At 33.3% G+C, this 20,660-nt stretch overlaps 2 protein-coding genes across 2 annotated transcripts; one reads left to right on the top strand and one right to left on the bottom strand.

The window, feature by feature from the left end:
• The first annotated feature begins 12,858 nt into the window (after positions 1 to 12,858).
• LOC105958074 (uncharacterized) lies at positions 12,859 to 14,034 on the top strand. Its single transcript, XM_012982077.2, has one exon. The coding sequence runs from the start codon at positions 13,115 to 13,117 to the stop codon at positions 13,874 to 13,876; it is 762 nt and encodes a 253-aa protein (XP_012837531.1). The 5' UTR covers positions 12,859 to 13,114; the 3' UTR covers positions 13,877 to 14,034.
• Positions 14,035 to 14,161: 127 nt separating this feature from the next.
• LOC105958083 (DNAJ heat shock N-terminal domain-containing protein) lies at positions 14,162 to 18,110 on the bottom strand. Its single transcript, XM_012982086.2, has 9 exons — positions 17,733 to 18,110; positions 16,934 to 17,062; positions 16,710 to 16,839; positions 16,381 to 16,501; positions 16,173 to 16,254; positions 15,969 to 16,022; positions 15,779 to 15,817; positions 15,174 to 15,273; positions 14,162 to 14,451 (listed from the first exon to the last, which is right to left on the bottom strand). The coding sequence occupies exons 1-9, from the start codon at positions 17,958 to 17,960 to the stop codon at positions 14,324 to 14,326; spliced, it is 1,011 nt and encodes a 336-aa protein (XP_012837540.1). The 5' UTR covers positions 17,961 to 18,110; the 3' UTR covers positions 14,162 to 14,323.
• Between the last annotated feature and the right edge of the window lie 2,550 nt (positions 18,111 to 20,660).

The raw sequence follows: 20,660 nt of genomic DNA, 5'->3' as shown, positions 1-20,660 counted from the left end.
GCGTAAATCCTACGTATAAATAACCGCAAGTGTACAATAGCGCGTTTTGAAAAATAGTCAATTCCAGATATCAATCCACAGGGAATTAAGTTCCTAAATTTACCAAGTACCGTAATTATACTATCCTAATTATCTAGACGGACGAAAGAATGGGGAATGAAATGAAGCTAAAAGGAAACAAAAATAAAAACAACGGTCCGCCAGGACAAACGAAGAATTCCGACATGTGATGGCTTCTAGGTAAAATCCACCAGTGTACTATCGATAAAGATCTACAAATCCGAATCTAATGTCAATTCAATATTCGCTAACCCAGACACAAAAATATCCTAACCTCCGTCTCCAGTGTAGTTAGAGTCTACCCACAGGTCCGACGTCTCTATTCAGAACCTGATATTAAGAGAGCATTTAGGTCAAGTCGGCTACCCGAGGTGCATCACGTCTCCGTTTCTACAACCCGAGCTATGTTTTCCTAAAATCAAACGAGAAATCCTCTCTCGAATTCATTTACATTTACAACCAATTTAACTGTTGGCAAAACAATCAAAAGCATTTAATACAGGAAAACATAAACAAAATCAAAGAACGACAAATGGATCACATATCTGGAAATCAAAATCAATATATACAAGGTTTCATTTTCCTAAAAGGAAATGCTTTGTTCATTACAAACATAGCATCAAAATGAAGAACACGAGAAACCATAAACTAAACATAAAGAAAAAACTTATGAAAAACCCGAGTCGAAACCCTCGTCGAACCTTCCCATCAAGAACTAGCGAAAATCATAGAGAAAACCTAAAAAGAAGTCAAGAGATAAAAAATGAAAGAGAGACCTTTTATTTATAGTAAGAAAACAAAGAAAAATATATGGTCTCGATATCTGTAACCATAACGCGATCTGGGCTTCTTGGATCGCGATCTGGAAGTCTCGAAAACAGACAAATTATAAGCTTGGAATTCAATTTTAATACAGTATAAATTATATTAAAATTTAGGCATCTACAATTCCATCAAATCTAAAGAGATCCTTAGAGAATGTAGGATAATATCTATCTCGAAGAACACGCTGGTTGGGAATGACTCCATAAACAAGTAGGATCGCAAAGAGTCTTCGCAAATTGCATGGCACATGATAATGAATAGCTTCAACACAACAATGATCAACATAATCATTGGATTCCAATAACCCTCTAAATACGCACTACAAAAAAAGATGTTTTAAATAACGAAATATTAGTAAGAAATGTTTTATTTGTCACTCGAAATAGGTTTTGGTAACGAAATTTAAGTCATTTCCAATAGGCATCAACTAAGTCATTTCCAACTAAGTCGTTTCCAATAGGCATCAACTCTTCAAAAGATTGCCCACACCTTACATGCATTAACTATAACCGTTCAAAATATCGTTCACCTTCAAATGGACTAACCGTGGGTAACCTACCAACAACAACTTGTGTTTGTTGTATCTTTCATTTTCTTGATTTAGAATCCATGTCAAAGTGTTCTGGGAATTCCATATAAAGAAGCTTGAGATGATTTGCGTTCGAATCATTGGGATTCGTCCAAAATAATTCGCCTAACATAGTCTTTGATGATTAAGGATTTTGCAGAAGTTGCTCCGAGGACTGTTGGAGGCCGAAGCGCAAAGGTTGGTGATTTGGCAAATTTATCGGCAAATTTATAATGGTAGGGTGTCTCACACTCATTGGCAATACATAGATTCTCCAATAAGCTTTAGGCGCACATATATATCGTCCTAGAAAGCCTGAATTTCATCGTATGAACCGTGAGATTTATTGACAACCACGTGAATGCAATGTTATCATGTACTTTGTGAATGTACTTGGACATATATTTAACTAACTTGATATCTGAACATATTTAGATATTAATGTCACAAGAAAACTTTGCAAGTAGATACAAGCAATAAGGAATGCCGTGCATGTTATACACTCGGACTTTGCGCACGACTACTGTCTTGCCATCGTCTCTTCCTTTATAGCATGGATAAGAACGACGCCCATGAACAGTGACTTTAGAGAATTGTTTAGGATATTGGTTTTTACCAACACCGCCTCTCATACATATGTTTGATGGATTTGAATCACCACATGGACCGTGCATCATGTGACGGACAACATATTCTCTTAAAAAAGGATGCGAACTATATGCTAGTTCAACACTTATAATATCATCATAGACATCTGATGAAAATATTTAGTGACGGTCCGTCAAAATAATAAACCCAGTGGACGTGAGACAAACTCCATTTTTGAAACTCTATTGCATGTACATAAGTTGCAACTTCATGAAAAGGTTTTTTTTCTGACAATTTCATCTTTGAGCTCTTCAAACTTTGATTTGAAAACCCTTGCAATTGAATATCTCCTATCATGCGGTTTTTCATTTGGAAACAATTTATCTTTGATTTTTTCCAGGCCGGATTGCAAGTCATGGTCACTAATATATCTGGTTTTCCATATCTTTGCAGAGAGCCATAACATTAATATATCATTTTTTGATGTCCCTTGGTCCACCTAGTAACGAAGAAGGCACCAAAATCTTTTTTTCCGAGGTTTGTAGGGTCATTTTCTCTACTGATACATAAGGAATGAATAGTTCCTTGAAAAGATTCAAAAAAAAAGTTCTTGTTGAATCAATTGTGTACTGATGGCCCAATCTTCATGAATGCAATAAATAAGAGTGAATGTGTTCACGCATTTGAGCTTTGTAACACAGAAACTCTATGCATGATACATTTATACGAGAGTTCTTGTTTATCTAAAGAACAACACATAAATAAGAATTCTAACTACTATCAGTTTATAAAATTCCATAAAAAAAATAATGTTGATAGTGAAATGATATTATTAATAAAAAACATAAATGAATGTCTAGTTATATTAGAAGTAACTTATTATGATTTGTACAATTTTCTTCCATTTCTAAAACTGCTTCAGCCGAAATAACATCGGTAGGATCAGTTGCATTCTTACCTTGAAGCTAAAGGCATGCAATAAGAAAAACAACGATTCGCCAGAACAAGTGGGAAATTCCGACGTGTAATGGCTTCTAGGGTCAAACACACCTATGTACTACGATAATGATCTCCAAAATCCAAATTTAATATCAAATATATATTCGCTAGCTCAGACACTAACATGCCTAACCCCGTCTCCAGTGTAGTTAGAGTCTACCCACATATCCGACGACTCCATTCAGAACCTGCTTTAAAGAGAGCATTTATGCCAAGTCCTTAAGGGATACCTAAAGCTGAGAAAATCATCCCAAAATTACAACCCCAAGCTTATGTTTTGCTAAATCAAACAAGAAGTCATCTCTCGAGTTCATTCCATTTACAATCAATTAAACTATTGGTCAAACAATCAAAAATCATTAAGAACAAGAATACATTAACAAAATCGAAGATCAATAAATAGATAACAGATCTGGAAATCAAAATTAATATATATAAGGTTTCATTTCCCTAAACGAAAATACTCAACATAACAGCAAAATGAAGAACATGAGAAATCATAAACTAAACGTAAAGAAAGAGCATATAAAAAATCGAAGTCGAAACCCTCGTCAAAGCTTCCCGGGAAGAACTAGCGAAAACCGAAGAGAAAATAAAAAAAATCGAAGAATTGTTTAGAAGACCTTGCAAATGAAAATGGACCTTCTATTTACAGTAAAAACCCAAGTTAACAACATATCTTGCCTCAATTTTTGCGCCCAAATCGCGATCTAGAACTGTGCACCGCCTTAGCAGATCGCGATCCAACAAGTCCAGATCGCGATCTAGGTCCTTGAAGATTTGGTTGCTCTCTGTAAATTGACTCCAAATCGCGAACCGAGATTTGTGGATCGCAATCTGGGTTCCTGACTTTTCACCTTCTGTAATTTGGCCCCAGATCGCGATCAAGGAGTGTCGGATCGCAATATGGAATTTACGTCAACTTCAAATACTATTTTGACCCTCTTTCATTGTAAAATTGAAAGTAGGGATTTCACCAAATTTGTAGACCTGACAGTTGGCTTTCTAATCCCACTTGAATCAGCATAATCGAAGATCTATACGAGAGTTATGCTACGACAACCCGCTAGAATGCACTTTTGCATATGTTTGTTTTGATTGTTGGCTTCAGTTCCAAAATCGTTTCGAATTAGCAAAAATAGCTTATGTTGACCGAAAACTAAAATAAAACAAGAAAGACATAATATATACAAATAAAGCCGAAAACTCGAACGAACGAAGACCAAATCTCGAAGATTCGATAAGTAAACATCGTGCAAAACGAACACTAATCACGGATCATAACAGCCATGAAGATATTTCACCTTATGGTTGTGGCCACCATCAGTGCATACACGAATATCTCATTCACATTCAATGGAAACACTATCAGAATCGTTTCACACTACAACCACTTCATGGGCCGTCTATAAATTATAGGTTCTCTGATCTTGTTTGCTATCTGATCTAATAAAAATATCCGCATCTCGGAGGTCGTTCCAAGTCTGAAGACTTTTAAAGAATATAGAATATGAATTTTTGAGAGAGCCGCAATTTGAAGATCCATAATATCAACCCGTAATTGTTTTGATTGAGGTACTTCAGGATCCAAGTCTTCAAATGTGTCGAGGAAAAATAGCCGGAGCATGTCTTTTGTATTATGTAAACCATGAATGGGTATCATAATGACTTGACTTATAACTTTTAAAGGATAAATTCCATCTATAGCATAACGTAACCGCAGATCGGCTTTAATTCCCATGGAAGTGAATAGAAATGCATTATTATACGTTCGAGATCATCTTCTAAATCGGCACGCAATTTATGACTGGCTTGTAAATAAGGAATATAACATCGAACAAACAGTGGGGTCCACCAAAGAAATTTTGCCATTAGAACAACAAAAGCCCCCATCCAAGGTATTTTCGCAATATCTTACATTATTTTAAAACGATTTGCAACCCTTTGAATATTGTTTTTTGTTGCACCATTTCTAGTACATCTGCAATGAGGATTCATATAGGCAAGATTTTAATAACAAAAAATAGAAATAATATGTAGTTTTGAAGAGCTAAATTTAGGAAGCCTTGACTTACTTTGTGTTTGCTCTTCCTGTCGACAAACACGCGGCAGTTGATACTTCCTCATATGCATCATCACCATCATGAATTGGACCACATGAGTTGGCCATATCAAATGACTCATTCAAAGTACGAGCATGGGTAAGATCGGATGACTCATTTATATTACGCCATGCTCGACGTGCATAATTCTTCATTTTCCTATAATTCAATTCCTCTCTATCTTGAACACTCATTGCAACATATCTTATGCGAGCTCTTTGACTGCGGATTTATTTTTGCCTTGAAGAAGAAGCCATAACTATACATATATCTCAACACTATTGACTTGGGTTAACGCATAAAAGAACAATGACAATGAAATTCATCATAAATAATTTACACACATAATACCTTTTAACAACAAATAAAATCATAGAATAATTATAGGATAAGGTACCATAAAATTATCATAGCAACAACATATACAAAGACTTGTATCATACACTCATGCAATTATCAATAAAATAATATACACAAACCTAACAAAAACTCAAGTTAATCAAGATACGGTAAATAATAATTAATTTGTAAGGTGAGATTTGTTTTGCAAATAATTCGTAATAAAGATAACAAGTTTTACATTTATTTGTAATAATAAATATAAAGTGATTAAAAGAAATTATGATAAATTATATAATTCATTTGTAAGGTGAGGAAATATTTTGCAAGTAACATATTTTTATTATTAGAAGTTTTAACTCGTAATGAAGATAACAACTTTTATATTCAGATTTATTAATAAATATTATTCAATCTATTAGTAGTTAGAAGTTCTGCATAATTATCCCCACATGGTTTGATGTGATATTCTTTTAGGGACTTCAGCGAAAAAATTATAATGGAGACTTTCGAAAGCTTTCAAATTTAGAGACTTTCACCGGATCTCTAATTTGGTTTTTTTTTTATTTTTTTATTTTTTTACTTTTTTGGTTTTTTTTTTTAATTTGGGATTGGTTTTAGAGATTGTATAACAATTTATAAATATCGAGCTAATAGCAAAGATCCCTGTGTTATTTCTAATTGTTGAAAAAGTCCTTGTGTTAAAAAAAATAACAAAAACCCCCCTATATTTTATTTTAAAAAACACATAGCCCCTTATTTTAAAATTAGTTATTGACTTACGTCAAATGACTCTAATATCCCTAGTAGTTTTTAATAATATTTTAATTTTAATAAAACAAAATAAAAGAAAATATAAAATTAATATAAAAAAAATAAAATAAAAAAGGAAAAAGAAAATGGACTATATCATCTTCCCATCACCCAACCCCTCAACCCAACCCACCCAACTTTTTATACCACTTCCGCTGCCGCGCCACCACATCCGCCACCGCACCACCACATCCGCCGCCGCACCACCACCTCTTGAAACACATTCTTCTCCATTGAACTTTGGGTTATCGAGAATGGTGAATTTCAAGTTTTGGGTTACCAAGAATTAGGGGTGGGCATTCGGGTCGAGTCGGGTTATTCGGGTTTTTTGCAAAAAAAACATTACCCGAACCCGACCCGAGATAACCGGGTACCCGGTTATTTCGGGTCGGGTTCGGGTTTTGCTATTTTCCTCTTTTTTTTTTTTTTTTTTTTTTTTTATTATTAATTTTTTTTCCTAATAATTATTTATTACTTCCAATTCGAAATGTGACATCAAACTTCATAAAATATCAAATATATATTAGATGTTTCTTTACTTGGAGTCTTGGATTACAAATACGGAAGTAAAACATATTGTTATATACACAGATTCATAAAAACAAAAGAATTACTAAATTTATTACACAAAAACAATTAATCACAAAAAAAAAAAAAAATAATATCAAACAAACAGTAACTAAATTTACATAAAATATACATATATAATCAGACATATATATATATATATATATATATATATATATATATATATATATATATATATATATATATATATATATATATATATATATATATATATATATATACAACATATACATATCTATATACATAGTCTGTATTACAGTTACAGACATACATATATATTATATATATATATATATATATATATATATATATATATATATATATATATATATATATATATATATATATATATATATATATATATATATATACATACAAACATATACATACAGACATATACATATATATACATACAAACATATACATATCTATATACATAGTCTGTTTACAGACATATACATATATAAAAAAATTCTTTTTTTTTTTTTTTTTTTTTTAACCGGGTACCCGGTCGGGTACCCGGGTAGAATTTCTAATACCCGGACCCGACCCGGTTTGAGAGCACCGGGTACCCGAACCCGGGAAAAACCCGGTTACGTCAAAAATTACCCGATCCGGTCGGGTAATACCCGACCGGGTCGGGTTATACCCGAATAACCCGACCCGAATGCCCACCCCTACCAAGAATGATGAAGTTGAAGGTTAAAATCAAAATTTTTTCTTCCAATTTTTTACATGGAAAATGGGGCTTAAGCTCTGCTATCGACCCCTTGTCTTCTTACCTTTTAATTTTTCTGGATTTGCAACAAAACTGAGCTTGAGAATCTGGATTCGATTGATTTTTTTACTGGAGAAACTCAGAAAATGGGTGTAGAAAGATGGCCTTTTGAAAATAAGGACTGAATTGAAAATTTTGAAAACTTCAATTTGGTGCTTAAAATTTTAGGGTAAGTCTGTAATTTTTAAGACTTCTAATATGAAGGATATTTAGGTCATTTCAGGTCAAAAAACACACCCCCAGACGCACATACGGCGAGTGGAGCGCACGATAACCTGTCAGGGGCCTTTTTGGATTTGATTAACTTTCGTAGGGGAGTTCTTGCTAATTTTTTTAACATAGGGGTGTTTTCGGCAATTAGAGATTTCACAGGGGTAATTTTTGCAAAAAACCCTATAAATATCCTAACTTTCATAGAGCCCATCATTGCATATTATTTTTATATAGAGACTTTGTCGTAAAAGTCGATCTCTAAACGAGTCTGTAAAACAAGATATATGGAGACAGGGGCGAACCTAGCATCATTTGGTGTGTGTATGTATGTGTGTGTGGGGTGAGGTGGGGTCTGGTGTTCAAATTTAGAGACTCTCACCGGATCTCTATTTTTTTTTTTTTTTAATTTGAGATTTGTTTTAGAGACTTTATAACAACTTATAAATAGACTCAATTTTATAGAGTACACCATTGTATATTATTTTTATGGGGTTATTTTACATACCCCTAGCCACCAAATAAATTAGGGATAAACCTAAGCCCAAATCATCCTTTGACATACCCTCTGGAGAAGCGAAAGTACTATACTACCCTTATATGCAATTTTCGGCCAAACTGCATCAGCATATATGGTCCTGCATTTATCATTTCGCTGATTTATTTATTATTATTATTTTTTTTTTATTATAAACCTGTTTGTTAAATATATATATATATATATATATATATATATATATATATATATATATATATATATATATATATATTTATTTTTTTAATTTTTTAATTTTTTTTTAAATTAAAAAAAAAAAAATTTAATTTTTCTTTTTTAATTTTCAAAACAATATGTTTACCGTACTGAAAATAACTACATGTAACTATAGTACCTATAGTAATTCATAGTTATGTTCGTTTTTTCCCCCATGTTTTTAGTCAATCAATTGTATACACACACGAATACTGACTTATACAAAATAAATTCATAAAACTCCAACAAAAATTTTACAAATTTCAATATTTTTATTATAAATCACATCAGAACCAATAAAATACAAATCGAAAATACACAAATATACGCATATGTAACTACATGTTACTATAGTAATGTAATATACAGTATGTTGAACAAATCAAATGTAACTTCAAAAAAAAAAATTTGACACCTTCAAGGAAAGGATCAATGGCTTTCATTAAGCTGCAATTGCAAAATCAAAACAAAAAGAAATTACTTTAGTGCAAATCAACAAAATTTGAAGAAAAACATCAAAACACTCAAAAATCAACAAACACTAAGAGATCGAGAGATAGAGAGAGAGGTTATTGCTGGGAAATGCTATAAATTTTAAATCAAACAGACAGTGACTTCTCACCCCCTCGCCTCCTACCAAAACCCTAGACGCTGCTAATAACCACCCACACTTCCGCGCGCCCACAAATGCAAAAAAATATAGAAATAAATCTGAAAATATAAAAATAAACGAAATTACCATCTAAATATAGATCCCGACGAGAGGAATCCAACAGTGGGTGACCCCTCAAATTTCGACGGGTGGAAAACAAAATAAAACTCCGGCAAGACCACCGTCCTCGAATGAAAAAAATTGCAGAAACAGATCAGCGCTCGAAACTGAATGAAATCACCACCAAAAGAAAGAGCTCGACGAGAGGAATCCAACGGTAGTTAAACCATCGAATTCCGACCACCGGAGAGAGAGTTATGGCTCCGGGAAGCAATTTCGCCGGTGGGAGGTTTGTGGAGGTGGGATTTTCAATCTGGGTGAAGAAGAGAGAGACCGTGAATGGCTAGGGTTTAAAACTGATTTTAGAAGGGTATTATAGGAACTTCAGGGTAGCCTAGGGGAGTGTGTCAAAATATTTTCAAAATGAGGGGGATTTCCCCTAGAGTGTAATCCACTAGTAGTTAGTTCTATATAATTTGGAAATGAGGGGTCTACAAAATAATCCCTATTTTTATATATAGACTTTGTCGTAATAGTCAATTTGCCCAATGAATACTAATACATTGACTTTTTATAATGGCGTGACCCGCGTGTTCTTAACATCTCATCAATTTATTATCAATCATGGGTATTTAACATGCAGGTTTCACACGTGACCACTTGTTCTTCATCTTTGTAATTTTCTAATACCAAGTATGAATTTTGACTTAACTTTTTTCTATATTAGTTCAAATAAAATAATTAGGTGTGTGCCAACGCGTTAATCAAAACTACTCTACACTAAATTATATAAAGCATGTGCAAATCATGCTTTCAATATAGCGTTTCGATTTTAATTAAGGGAAACGATTTCCTAGCCATTGGTTTGACAAAGACATGCAAAGCATGAAAACAATTGTTTTGGACTAATATTGGACGATCGTGTATCATTTAGTTTTAGTTCTATCATTGTGTAGTTTCCAATTGAGTTAATAGAGCTATTAGCACAAACCTCCCGTGTTATTTCGAAGAAGCAAAAAGCCCCCCGATAAAAAATTTACCAAATACCCCTCTATGTTTTAGTTTACAAAACACACTGCCCCTTATTTCATTTTTTTATTGTTGAGTTACATGAAATGAAAAAAAATGGCCTTGATTAAAGATGAAACAATGTACCCAACCGAAAAAAAAATTCAGAATAAAATCCAAAAAAGAAAAGGAGAGAAAATATTTTTGCTTCATCTTTCATGTCAAACCAATAAATAATTTACAATGCACCGTAAATTGAATATTTAAAATTTAATTAGGGTAATTTTAATTTTAATTGGTTTTTTTATTTGCAGGGGGAAAATAACAAATTAAATTATTATTTTCTTCCACCCAAATATAATTTCGAGCGTAAAAAAAGCGAAAAGATAGAAATCTAAAAAAATTGTGAAAAAAACTATTTTCTCTTAAAAAATTCTCACTAAATTACGGTTGATAGATTTTTTTTTATTTTTATTAGAGTGAAAATATTTGAGAAAAATCTTTGGAAGAAAATCTAATTTCTAGATAACTTGATACATGAATAGCTTACATATATTTTTTCTTCTTTTTTTTTAAAATTTCTTTTCCGCCATCGCCATTTACCACTAATAGTCTCCCGTGTTGTATTTATTTTTAAATTTATTTTAAATTTTTCTCTTTTTTTTTAAATAGTTTTTTTTCTGATGTTTATTTATAGCATTGGACTCTTTTTTTCGGAAAAAAATACTTTTTTTTGTTGTCACACAGTAATAATATTATTGTTTCAATATAATATTATTGTTTTAATAGTAAGATTATTTTGTTACACAACAATATTACGTTGTTTATAAAATTATTTTGTTACACAGTAATATTAATGTGTTAGACTGCAATATTATTGTGTTGGTCGTTCAAGAAAAATAAAAGAAAATTAATATTCTTAAACCTCCCCAATAAATTGGACTACATCCGCCAATTATCTCAACGCTTGAACTCTGTCAACACTGATCACACATCCGAATAGTTTATCGATGTCCTCTTCAGATATCTGAAACCTCTCTCCTTCCGTAGATTACACCGGCAAACACAAAGAGAGTCGGCGAGAGCGAGTCCCCCTATCTGAGCCCCCGAGTCGAAGCAAAATAAACCCGTCAATCCGTTGATTAACATAGAAAACTGACATGAGGAAACCTATCGCCGAATCATATCAACGGAAACAACCGGGAACCCCATGAACTCAAGCACACGAAAAAAGAAACACCATTGAACCCTATAATAAGCCTACGCCATGTCCAGCTTAAGAGTAAGGTTTGGATTCCGACAATGAGCCGAAATAGAGAGGACCGTCTCCTGTGCAAATAAAATATTATAATTAATCAGGCGATCCTGAACAAACTCATTCTAAAATGGAGAAAGTATATGGGGCAAATGAGGCGCTAATCTGCTCGTAAGGATCTTAGTGATAATCTTGTTTGTCAAATTGCATAAGCTAATCGAGCGAAAATCAGACCAAGCAGTCTGGAAATCCACCTTGGGAATAGCACTATAGTAATAGCAATGAAGCCCTCGGGCATACTACCACCATCAAAGAAGTCCCAAACTTTCTCACACTTGCAACTTATCATCTAAACTCTTTTGAAGTCCACAATTAAATATTATTATTTAATAAAATTAACAATGATCCTTCCATTGTAAGGTCATAGGTGATGACTAAAAATAAAAGACAATCTTATTCCTAAATACTAAAGAAGCATGAATGAATATCAAAGATATGTTAAATATAAATCACATTTATCTAGAAAGATTTTAACAAATCCAATTATAGTTTCTAATACCATAATGGAATATAATAATAACTACATAATTAGTTAGTCATTAACATGTAAGTACAATATATGAGGTGCTAGTAATTATGAGTAAAACTTGAAATAATTGTATTTAAAAAGTATAAAGTTGGAGGTGTTTGCAAATATCCTAAAAGTTAGTTTGGATCTGTTAATTTAGAAACTGCAGTGTTTGCAAACAAACTTAAGTTTTCAACTAATTGTTTGCAAATACCATATAAATGATTTAGATAAAAAAAAATTCCACTGCAATTTTCAATATCGAATCTAAATCTTTGTTAAGCACACTGGATTAATTGTACAGTTAAATTTCTTTAAATTAATACAGTCGGAGCTAAGAAAATTCTATTAATTTAGCAAAATATTAAATTATCGAACTAATAATTTGATATGTTTTTATCGAGTGAAAAACGGGACAAAATATTATTTAAGCGAAATTATTAATTTATCGAAATTATACCGTATTTCCACACTGCAAATACTCGAGAGTGGAGGCACCGGCCGTTGCATCCCCATTATGTGGGCCAGGGTTGTAAACTACATCATAATCCCTCCAATTTTTTTGAAATAAAGTTCAAAGCCTGCAAAATAAAATAATACCACCGGTCCACCACAACAAGAAAAACATGTAAATAAATTTAGTGACAGATAACCGTGTCTATTAACCTATGTGATCTGCCACGTATTTATTCCAATATAGAAATGGAGCGAGCGTCAATAATGTAAAGCCCGGCCCCACCCCACCCCCACCCCCACTCCCCAATTCATGCTCTGTATATAATCCACTAAACTCTCCACCATCTTTCCATACCAAACAATAATCTTTAAAAAAAGTCAATTTTCTTTTTTTCTTTTTTGTTTCCTGCTTGTAATAAGTCTCAGAATTCAAATCACTGTAGTGTGTGTACTGTGTAAATTCATTTCATCAGTTTCTAGCCAAAAAAAAAAGAATGTCAGCTGAAGAAACACTAGTGTTGAATCTTTTGGATTCATACTGGTTTGAACATGGAGTTTTGTCAGCGAAAAAATCCACTATGAAAATAAGTCTAGTTGTCGGTGAAGATCTTATACAATCAAAGCTGAATCGAAGCGCAACCCTGATAAGAAAATCTCACAGCAGTGACCAGTTACTGAGCATCAAAGACTGCTCGTCGGAGTATTTCGATTCACCGTCGCCAACGTCAGTCCTCCTCGCCGGGCCCCACCTTCAGACCATACTATCCGGCAAGCAAGTCGACAGTTTCCAGGATCTCACCGATACAGACAGTTCTTGTATCTCTCTCTCCCACACGGTGGAAGGTGCTTTTGACACAGAGACCAGCACGAGAAATAGACAGTTGAACAAGAGGAGGAGGAGTAAAAGGAGAAGTGGGGCCGTCAAAAGTTTGTCGGAGCTCGAATTTGAGGAGTTGAAAGGATTTATGGATCTGGGTTTTGTTTTTACTGCAGGTGATGATCAGAAATTGGATTCGAAATTGGTTTCGATAATTCCAGGGCTGCAAAGACTCGGAAAAAACGTGGATGAATCCGCATCCGAATCCGAATCTGAATCGGTTTCTAGGCCTTATCTTTCGGAGGCATGGAATTACTCCTCGAATAATCCAGCGATGAAGGATTGGAGAATCCCGGCTTTTGGTAATGAAATGGAATTGAAACATCATCTTAGGTTTTGGGCTCATTCGGTTGCTTCTTATTCCAGCGTCCGATCATGAAATATTTATAACGTTAAAAAACGCTTGGTCCAAATCGACACTTGTGTTTGCAATTAACCTAGAAGAAGAGCAGAAGATGAACCATTTGTATACGTATTTCTTCATATGTGTACGTACATTATCTAAAGTTGTCTTTACATATAATTCATTTCGTTTCATTTTTGGTACTCGCCTTTTTTCTAATTCCACCAATTCACTGCTAATCTAATAGTGTTCAATATCCTACAAATAGAGTATCAGAACCAATGTCACGGGTTTGAAAAAAATTGCAAACAAATTTGCAGCTTTCTTATCTAAATTAATGAAGCATATATAATTGCATTTCTAATTGTCTGCATATTACAAAGTTATATACAAATGTAAATACGATGAATGAAAGGGGACATGTACCGGCATTTAGATATACAAAGGAAGGTTGTACGTATGTACATCGACAAATTAATATTTTTAATCCTTGTTGGAAATAGCTTCCGGAAGTTTGAAGGTGGGACGCTTGTCGACACCCCTTCTAGAATACTCTCTCCATCTACGTGCAGCTGCAGCAGCTTTCGCCGCCCTCTCTTTCACTTGTTCCTCTGCGCACCCACATAAGTAAACTCAAGTCTAAACATGTATACCTCAAAACTTCAATAAAAGAATAGTCGATAACTCAAAATTGAACTACAGTAGAACGTCGATAAATTAATAACCTCGATTAAATAATAGTCTCTCTCGTTCCCGACTCGGTGAAAACGTGTTAAATTATTAACTTGATAATTTAATAATTCGCTAAATTAATAGAATTTCCCTAGTCCCGACTGTATTAATTTATAGAGGTTTAACTCTGTGTGTGTGTGTATATATATATATATATATATATATATATATATATATATATATATATATATATATATATATATATATATTAGAACCTCGATAAATTAATAACCTCGATTAAATAATAGTTCTCTCAGTCCCGACTCGGTGAGAACGTGTTAAATTTTTAACTCGATAATTTAATAATTCGCTAAATTAATAGAATTTCCCTAGTCCCGACTGTATTAATTTATAGAGGTTTAACTGTATATGCTACACTTTATCTCGTCCAAATACTAAATTGCATGATATTATCGACTCAAAACCATTGAGCTTTTATTATATATTCCACCACTAAAGCAATATGATCAGGATACGTAAGAGATGAATCCGGAAAGAGAAGGAAATTGTTAATAAATTAACCAAATCAGACTTCTAGCATTTGTAAATAAATCGAAAAAACAACCCGAACTTGACAATAAATTTAATCTTTTATTCTTACCTGTATTTGCGTAGTCTTTTTCATTACCCCAAAGGTTGCTCCAAGAAGCTGGAGTTTTGTCTGAATCCTTCTGCTTCGCCATTCTCATTCTAGCTTGTTCCTGCAATAAAACGGACATAAATAAATTAACTAATAAACCACTATCTAGTTTCTCGGTTTAGTCTGTTCAAAATCCAATCCAATTTGCAGGAACCCCAAACCCCAATGTTATCGATAGTAGCCAATATACAATCTTAATATCAAACTCATGAAAAAAAAAATCACGAGTGCAGTGAAAGAAAAGAGGGGGCACTTCTCGTATTGTAAGGCCCCGTTTGGTTGGCAAGATAAGATTAGCCAAGATAAGATTAAATAATCAAATGAAACCCAATTATTTTATTGGAGCTCGCGACGTCCGACGTCCAACAAAAAGAACTCACTAGAAGGCAAGATAAGCCAAGATAAGACAAGATAAGCCATGATTATATAATTTTGGTGGGTCGACCCGACAATTTATTGGGGATACCAAACATCAAATTAAGTCCAACTATTTAGTTAATCATGGCTTATCTTGGCAACCAAACGGGGCCTTAGAGTAAATAGGATTACTACATAAAGATTCTCACCAAGACTTTAGATTGTCTCCTTTGCCATCGAATGCTCGCCTGTATAAGTGAAAGAGTAAATATAGGATTAATACATAAAGTCGTAAACCATATTAAATTGACAAAAAAAAAAAGAAAAAAAGATAAAAGAAATGTTAAAGGTGTAAACCATGTTAATGATTAATGAAAGGAAAAAAAACAAAAGTCTAACCATTCGAAAAACATCTACGCCACCTGACCCCATTCCTGAGAGCATCAACGCCACCTGTCGAGCAGTACCTCCCTTGTTAAATTAGCAGTTCAATAAAACATGCAAACTCAAGACAACTCTTGAATACCGATTTCTTTTTTTAAATCTATATTTATGCATAGAAAAGGTGTCGAAGAATTTAAATCTGCGCCTATGTATTCTTACATTCACTCTCTCTACTCTTCTCATTTCGTCTTCGAGCAGTGATAACTGAGCAGCAGAAGTCCAATGGATACAATCGACTGGGCTGAAAAATAAAACATTTCAAGAATCGATTACTAGCAGAATTTTCTCGTTTCCGAGTGGATTATTTGTTTTTTTAAAGTTATATGTATACTTGTTAACAAAAACGGGAAATTCATAACAAGCTTACCAGCTCTCAACTGCTTGTTGAACCGAGTCAATGATGCCAGGTTGGCTATAAGCTCTGGCTCGTCCAAAGTCTTCTTCGATGTCGAAAACCTTCGAGCAAACGTTGGCACAATTCTTGCAACCTAAGACACCAAATTGAATGAAAAAACAGAGATAATAACTTGAGTTGAAAAACCTCTATAAATTAATATAGTCGGGATTAGTAAAATACCATTAAGTTAGCGAAATATTAAATTATCGAACTAATAATTTAGAATGTTTATACTGAGTCTGGACCGGAAGAAATTATTATTTAAGCGAGATTATTAATTTATCGAGATTCTACTGTACCTATGCAGCTAAATTCGTCTACGAATACATGATCCTTTGGGCTAGAATCGTCGAAAAAAGGATTGATTGCAGTCAAAGCATATCCATGTATTTCATCGTAAACCATTCTCTGCACAGGATCACTCAGAACCTACACATGGAATAAAAAAGAGGGTCACTTTTATCGCAGAAAACTCGCAAGAAATATATATATTTAAACAGAAGTTCGTTCGAACCGAACGTACCTCGTAAATCTCGTTTATGAACATGCAGAAATTCGTTGTCTCGGGATCATCACCACTGAGATCTGGATGGCAAGCTTTCATGCAACTGTAATATGCTTTCTTTATCTGCTCCGGTGTGGCATCTGGTAGCTGGCAATACATATATACATTTATAATATACCACATAAAAAATTGTAAATAAAATGTCAAGTGAGAAAAATGTATTATCATATTCATTAGGTACTTTTGCAATTGAGATTGGTTATTAAATTATAGGGTAAATTACGGCCACCCCCGACGCAATTCAAATTACAAAAAAACTCTTCTTGTTTGGGTAATTACAACCACACCCCTCAACTATGAATCTTCTTACACGTCCACTCCTTGCAGTGTCAAATTTAGTGGAATCTTCTAGTTTATGTGGAATATTCTCCAGTTTGTACCCGTTTTATCCCATTCAAACTCCAAATTTTGAAACAAGATGATCATAAGATGTGTCTATTGGCTTGTCAATATCAGATTGATGTGCATCAGAAACAACATTTTTTGCACAAAACGGGTACAAACTAGAGAATATTCCACGGAAAATAGAAGATTATGTTGAATTCGACACCATAAGAGGTGGACAGTTACAAAGATTCATAGTCGATGTAATTACACAAACATGAGGATTTGTTTTCGTAATACGACCTTACCTCAGGGGTGGCTGTAAATTACCCTAAATTATATGTTTCTTTTTAGACTTATTCTAAGAGCCTAAATTCAATCTCTTTTCAATCTTCACAATTAAAGAAGTAAAAAAAAAAATAATAATAATTACCAGACCCAATACAGCATAATAATCATCTGCAACGTCGTCGTACGATGCAGTGTCCTGAGACGCAACCCTAATTCTACCAATTAGAGCCTTCCTTCTTCCACCATGGCTGCTCCAATTCACACTGGTTCGCCCTAGCATGCTGAATCTGCTTCTTGGGCATAATAAATTCTGTACTGGGTTTTGGAATTTCAGTGTATCTGTGCAAACTGGTGACAGTAATTGAGCCATTTGAACAAATTTGATTTAATTCTGGATACTTTTCTTGTATTTAATGTTTTAATATTATTATTATTATTTGCGAATATATTTATGCGGATGGAGAAAATTTGGAGTTGGAAAAATGAAGGAAATGCTGAGATGGCAAGAGGAAGGCCATTTGTTTGGAAAAATTAATATTGAGGGAGCTTCAGTGAAGCTGAATCTTGACAAGAAATAGCACGTGCCCGGCACGTGGGTGTTTTGGCTTCTCACGCTTCAGGATGCTCTCACGTTTTATGCCCCACCACCACTAGCCATGTCAAATATGAGCAACTCTTATAATCTCTAATTTAGTGTAGTGGTAAAATATTTTTTATTCGATGGGTTTAACTTGGTTGGTTCGGTTGATTACCAACCTAAAAACCGACCCATCCAACGAATCAATTTTGCTCAACTTTGAAAACGGTTGCCGACCTAATATTTGTTTGTCGGTTGATGCTAGACAACTAAATATTTGGTTCATGAATGGATTGGTTGATCAATGATACCGGCCACTTAGTTCACTTAAAAAAAATCAGATTTTAGAGTAAAACTATGCATATTATGTGTAATGCCACTGTGCAATCATCATTTATCAGTTCAAAATAATTAATAGCAATTTGACAAAACATATAATTAAGAAATTTCAAAGTAATTAAGAAAACACAACATTTATTTTATAAATTTTAATAATATAGTTCGTTACCGGTCAACCAACTTTTAAAATATTAGAAACCACCAACCAACCCATTATAAATGGGTCGGTTAAAAAATTATTATCCACCTAAAAATATAGTCAGATTATTAGATAAAAACTAACTCAATCTCATCCCTACTTCAACTAACTTTTCATGTATGTGTGAGGCATGTGAATTCTTTTTTAAATTAAAAATCATTATTATGAAACATAATACAACAATATATCAATAATTGATATTTAAAACAACCTCTTCAGAAAAATCCCTCAAACCTTTCTTTAGGAAAACCTCTCAAACCTTTTATTAATGGAGAGATGCTTTTGAGATCCTACACCCGATGAAAAATATACCATGTGCTTTTAAACTGTAGATCTATATAAATATCTATCCACTAAGCACACATACACATGGGTGTGTGTTATTATGTGTAGATCTACGGTTTAAAACCACATGATGTATTTCACCAGATGCACGTTGTACAAAGCTATAGAGAGAGACTCAATCTATATTTCACTCTTAGAGATAAACTCATACTCCTTTCACCTTCTTTTTAATCCTAAAATTGCCATTTCATTATAGGGTAAATTACAACCGCCCCTTGAGATATGGTAAAATTACGAAAACCCCCTTCCTGGCTAATTACAATAACCTCCCTCAACTATAAATTTTTTTACACGTCCACCCGTGCGGTTTCAAATTTAGTGAAATCTTCTTGATTATATGGAATATTATCACTTTTGTACCCGTTTTATCCCATTTGAGCTCCACTATTTGAAGCAAGATGATCCTATTGTATATATCAGATTGTGGTGCATCAGGAACTGTATTTTTACACAAAACGAGTACAAAATAGAGCACATTCCACGGAATCTAGATGATTATGTTGAATTTGACACCATAAGAGTGAATGAGTAAGAAGATTCATAGTTGAGGGGTAGATGTAATTATCCAAACAAGAAGGGGTTTTTCGTAATTTAACCATACCCAGGGGTGGTTGTAATTTACCCTTCCATTATATTATTCCCACTTCTTTCATCCTCATTTTTGCTTCCTTTTATTTTTTTTCATTGAATTCTCGTTTTATATTTGATATTTTTATTATTTTATTTCATTTTCAAAGAAAAATAAAAAATATTCTATTTTTTTTATTTTATTTTAGGGCAAATTACCAAAACCCCCTGAGGTAAGCCTAAATAACGAAAATCTCCCCCACGTTCTGGTAATTACGAAAACCCCCCTTGACTAACGGTTGACCGAATTTTTTCAACCGAAAACGTGAAATGTCTATTATATCCTTCTGTTAAATATGTGAAAAATAAAAGAAAAAAGCTGAAAATGTGTATAGTCTATTGTACCCTCTGTTAAATCGTTGACATTGTTAAAACACGTTTCTTTTTGTTCCTAACAATAACAACGTTTTTAATCTGCACCACATATTTCAATATCTGATCTTTTCACTTTAACAACGTTTTTGACTTTTATTTCTCACATTCATCTTTTTCATCTGTCACGATTTACCTCACTCCCCTCTTCACTTGGAAACCGCATAGATATTAGAGAAGATTAGGGCTGAACAAGCCCTAATCACGATAGAAATTGTTATCATCACCTATCATTGTTCGAATCGCGAAGTTTACGTCCAGAATCAAAGGTTTGTATGGATATTTTGTTCAACTTTTTTAGGGTTTTAAATTTCGGTAAAAAATTAGGGTTTTTGATTTTTAGTTTCAAATTTCTTCTTTTTCTTGTTTCTACTTTCTGATCTTTGGGTTCTTTGTTTTCTATTTTTTCGAGTTTCAAAAGGTACTATATCTGATTCGTGAAGGGGAAATTAGGGTATTCTGATTAGTTTGGTGAAGGGGAATTAAGGAAATTAGAGAAATTATGGTATTTTGCTTCTCGTGAGGGGAAGGATAAATTACAGAAGTTAGGGAAATTAGGGTATTCTGATTAGAATTTCTAATTTTTTTTTTTGGTCTTATTTTTTATTTTT

Source organism: Erythranthe guttata, chromosome 13 (assembly GCF_056151865.1).
Source record: "Erythranthe guttata isolate IM_541 chromosome 13, IM_541, whole genome shotgun sequence".
NCBI lineage: Eukaryota > Viridiplantae > Streptophyta > Magnoliopsida > Lamiales > Phrymaceae > Erythranthe > Erythranthe guttata.
The sequence above is the reverse complement of the archived record's forward strand: the minus strand, read 5'-3'. Positions and strand labels throughout refer to the sequence as shown.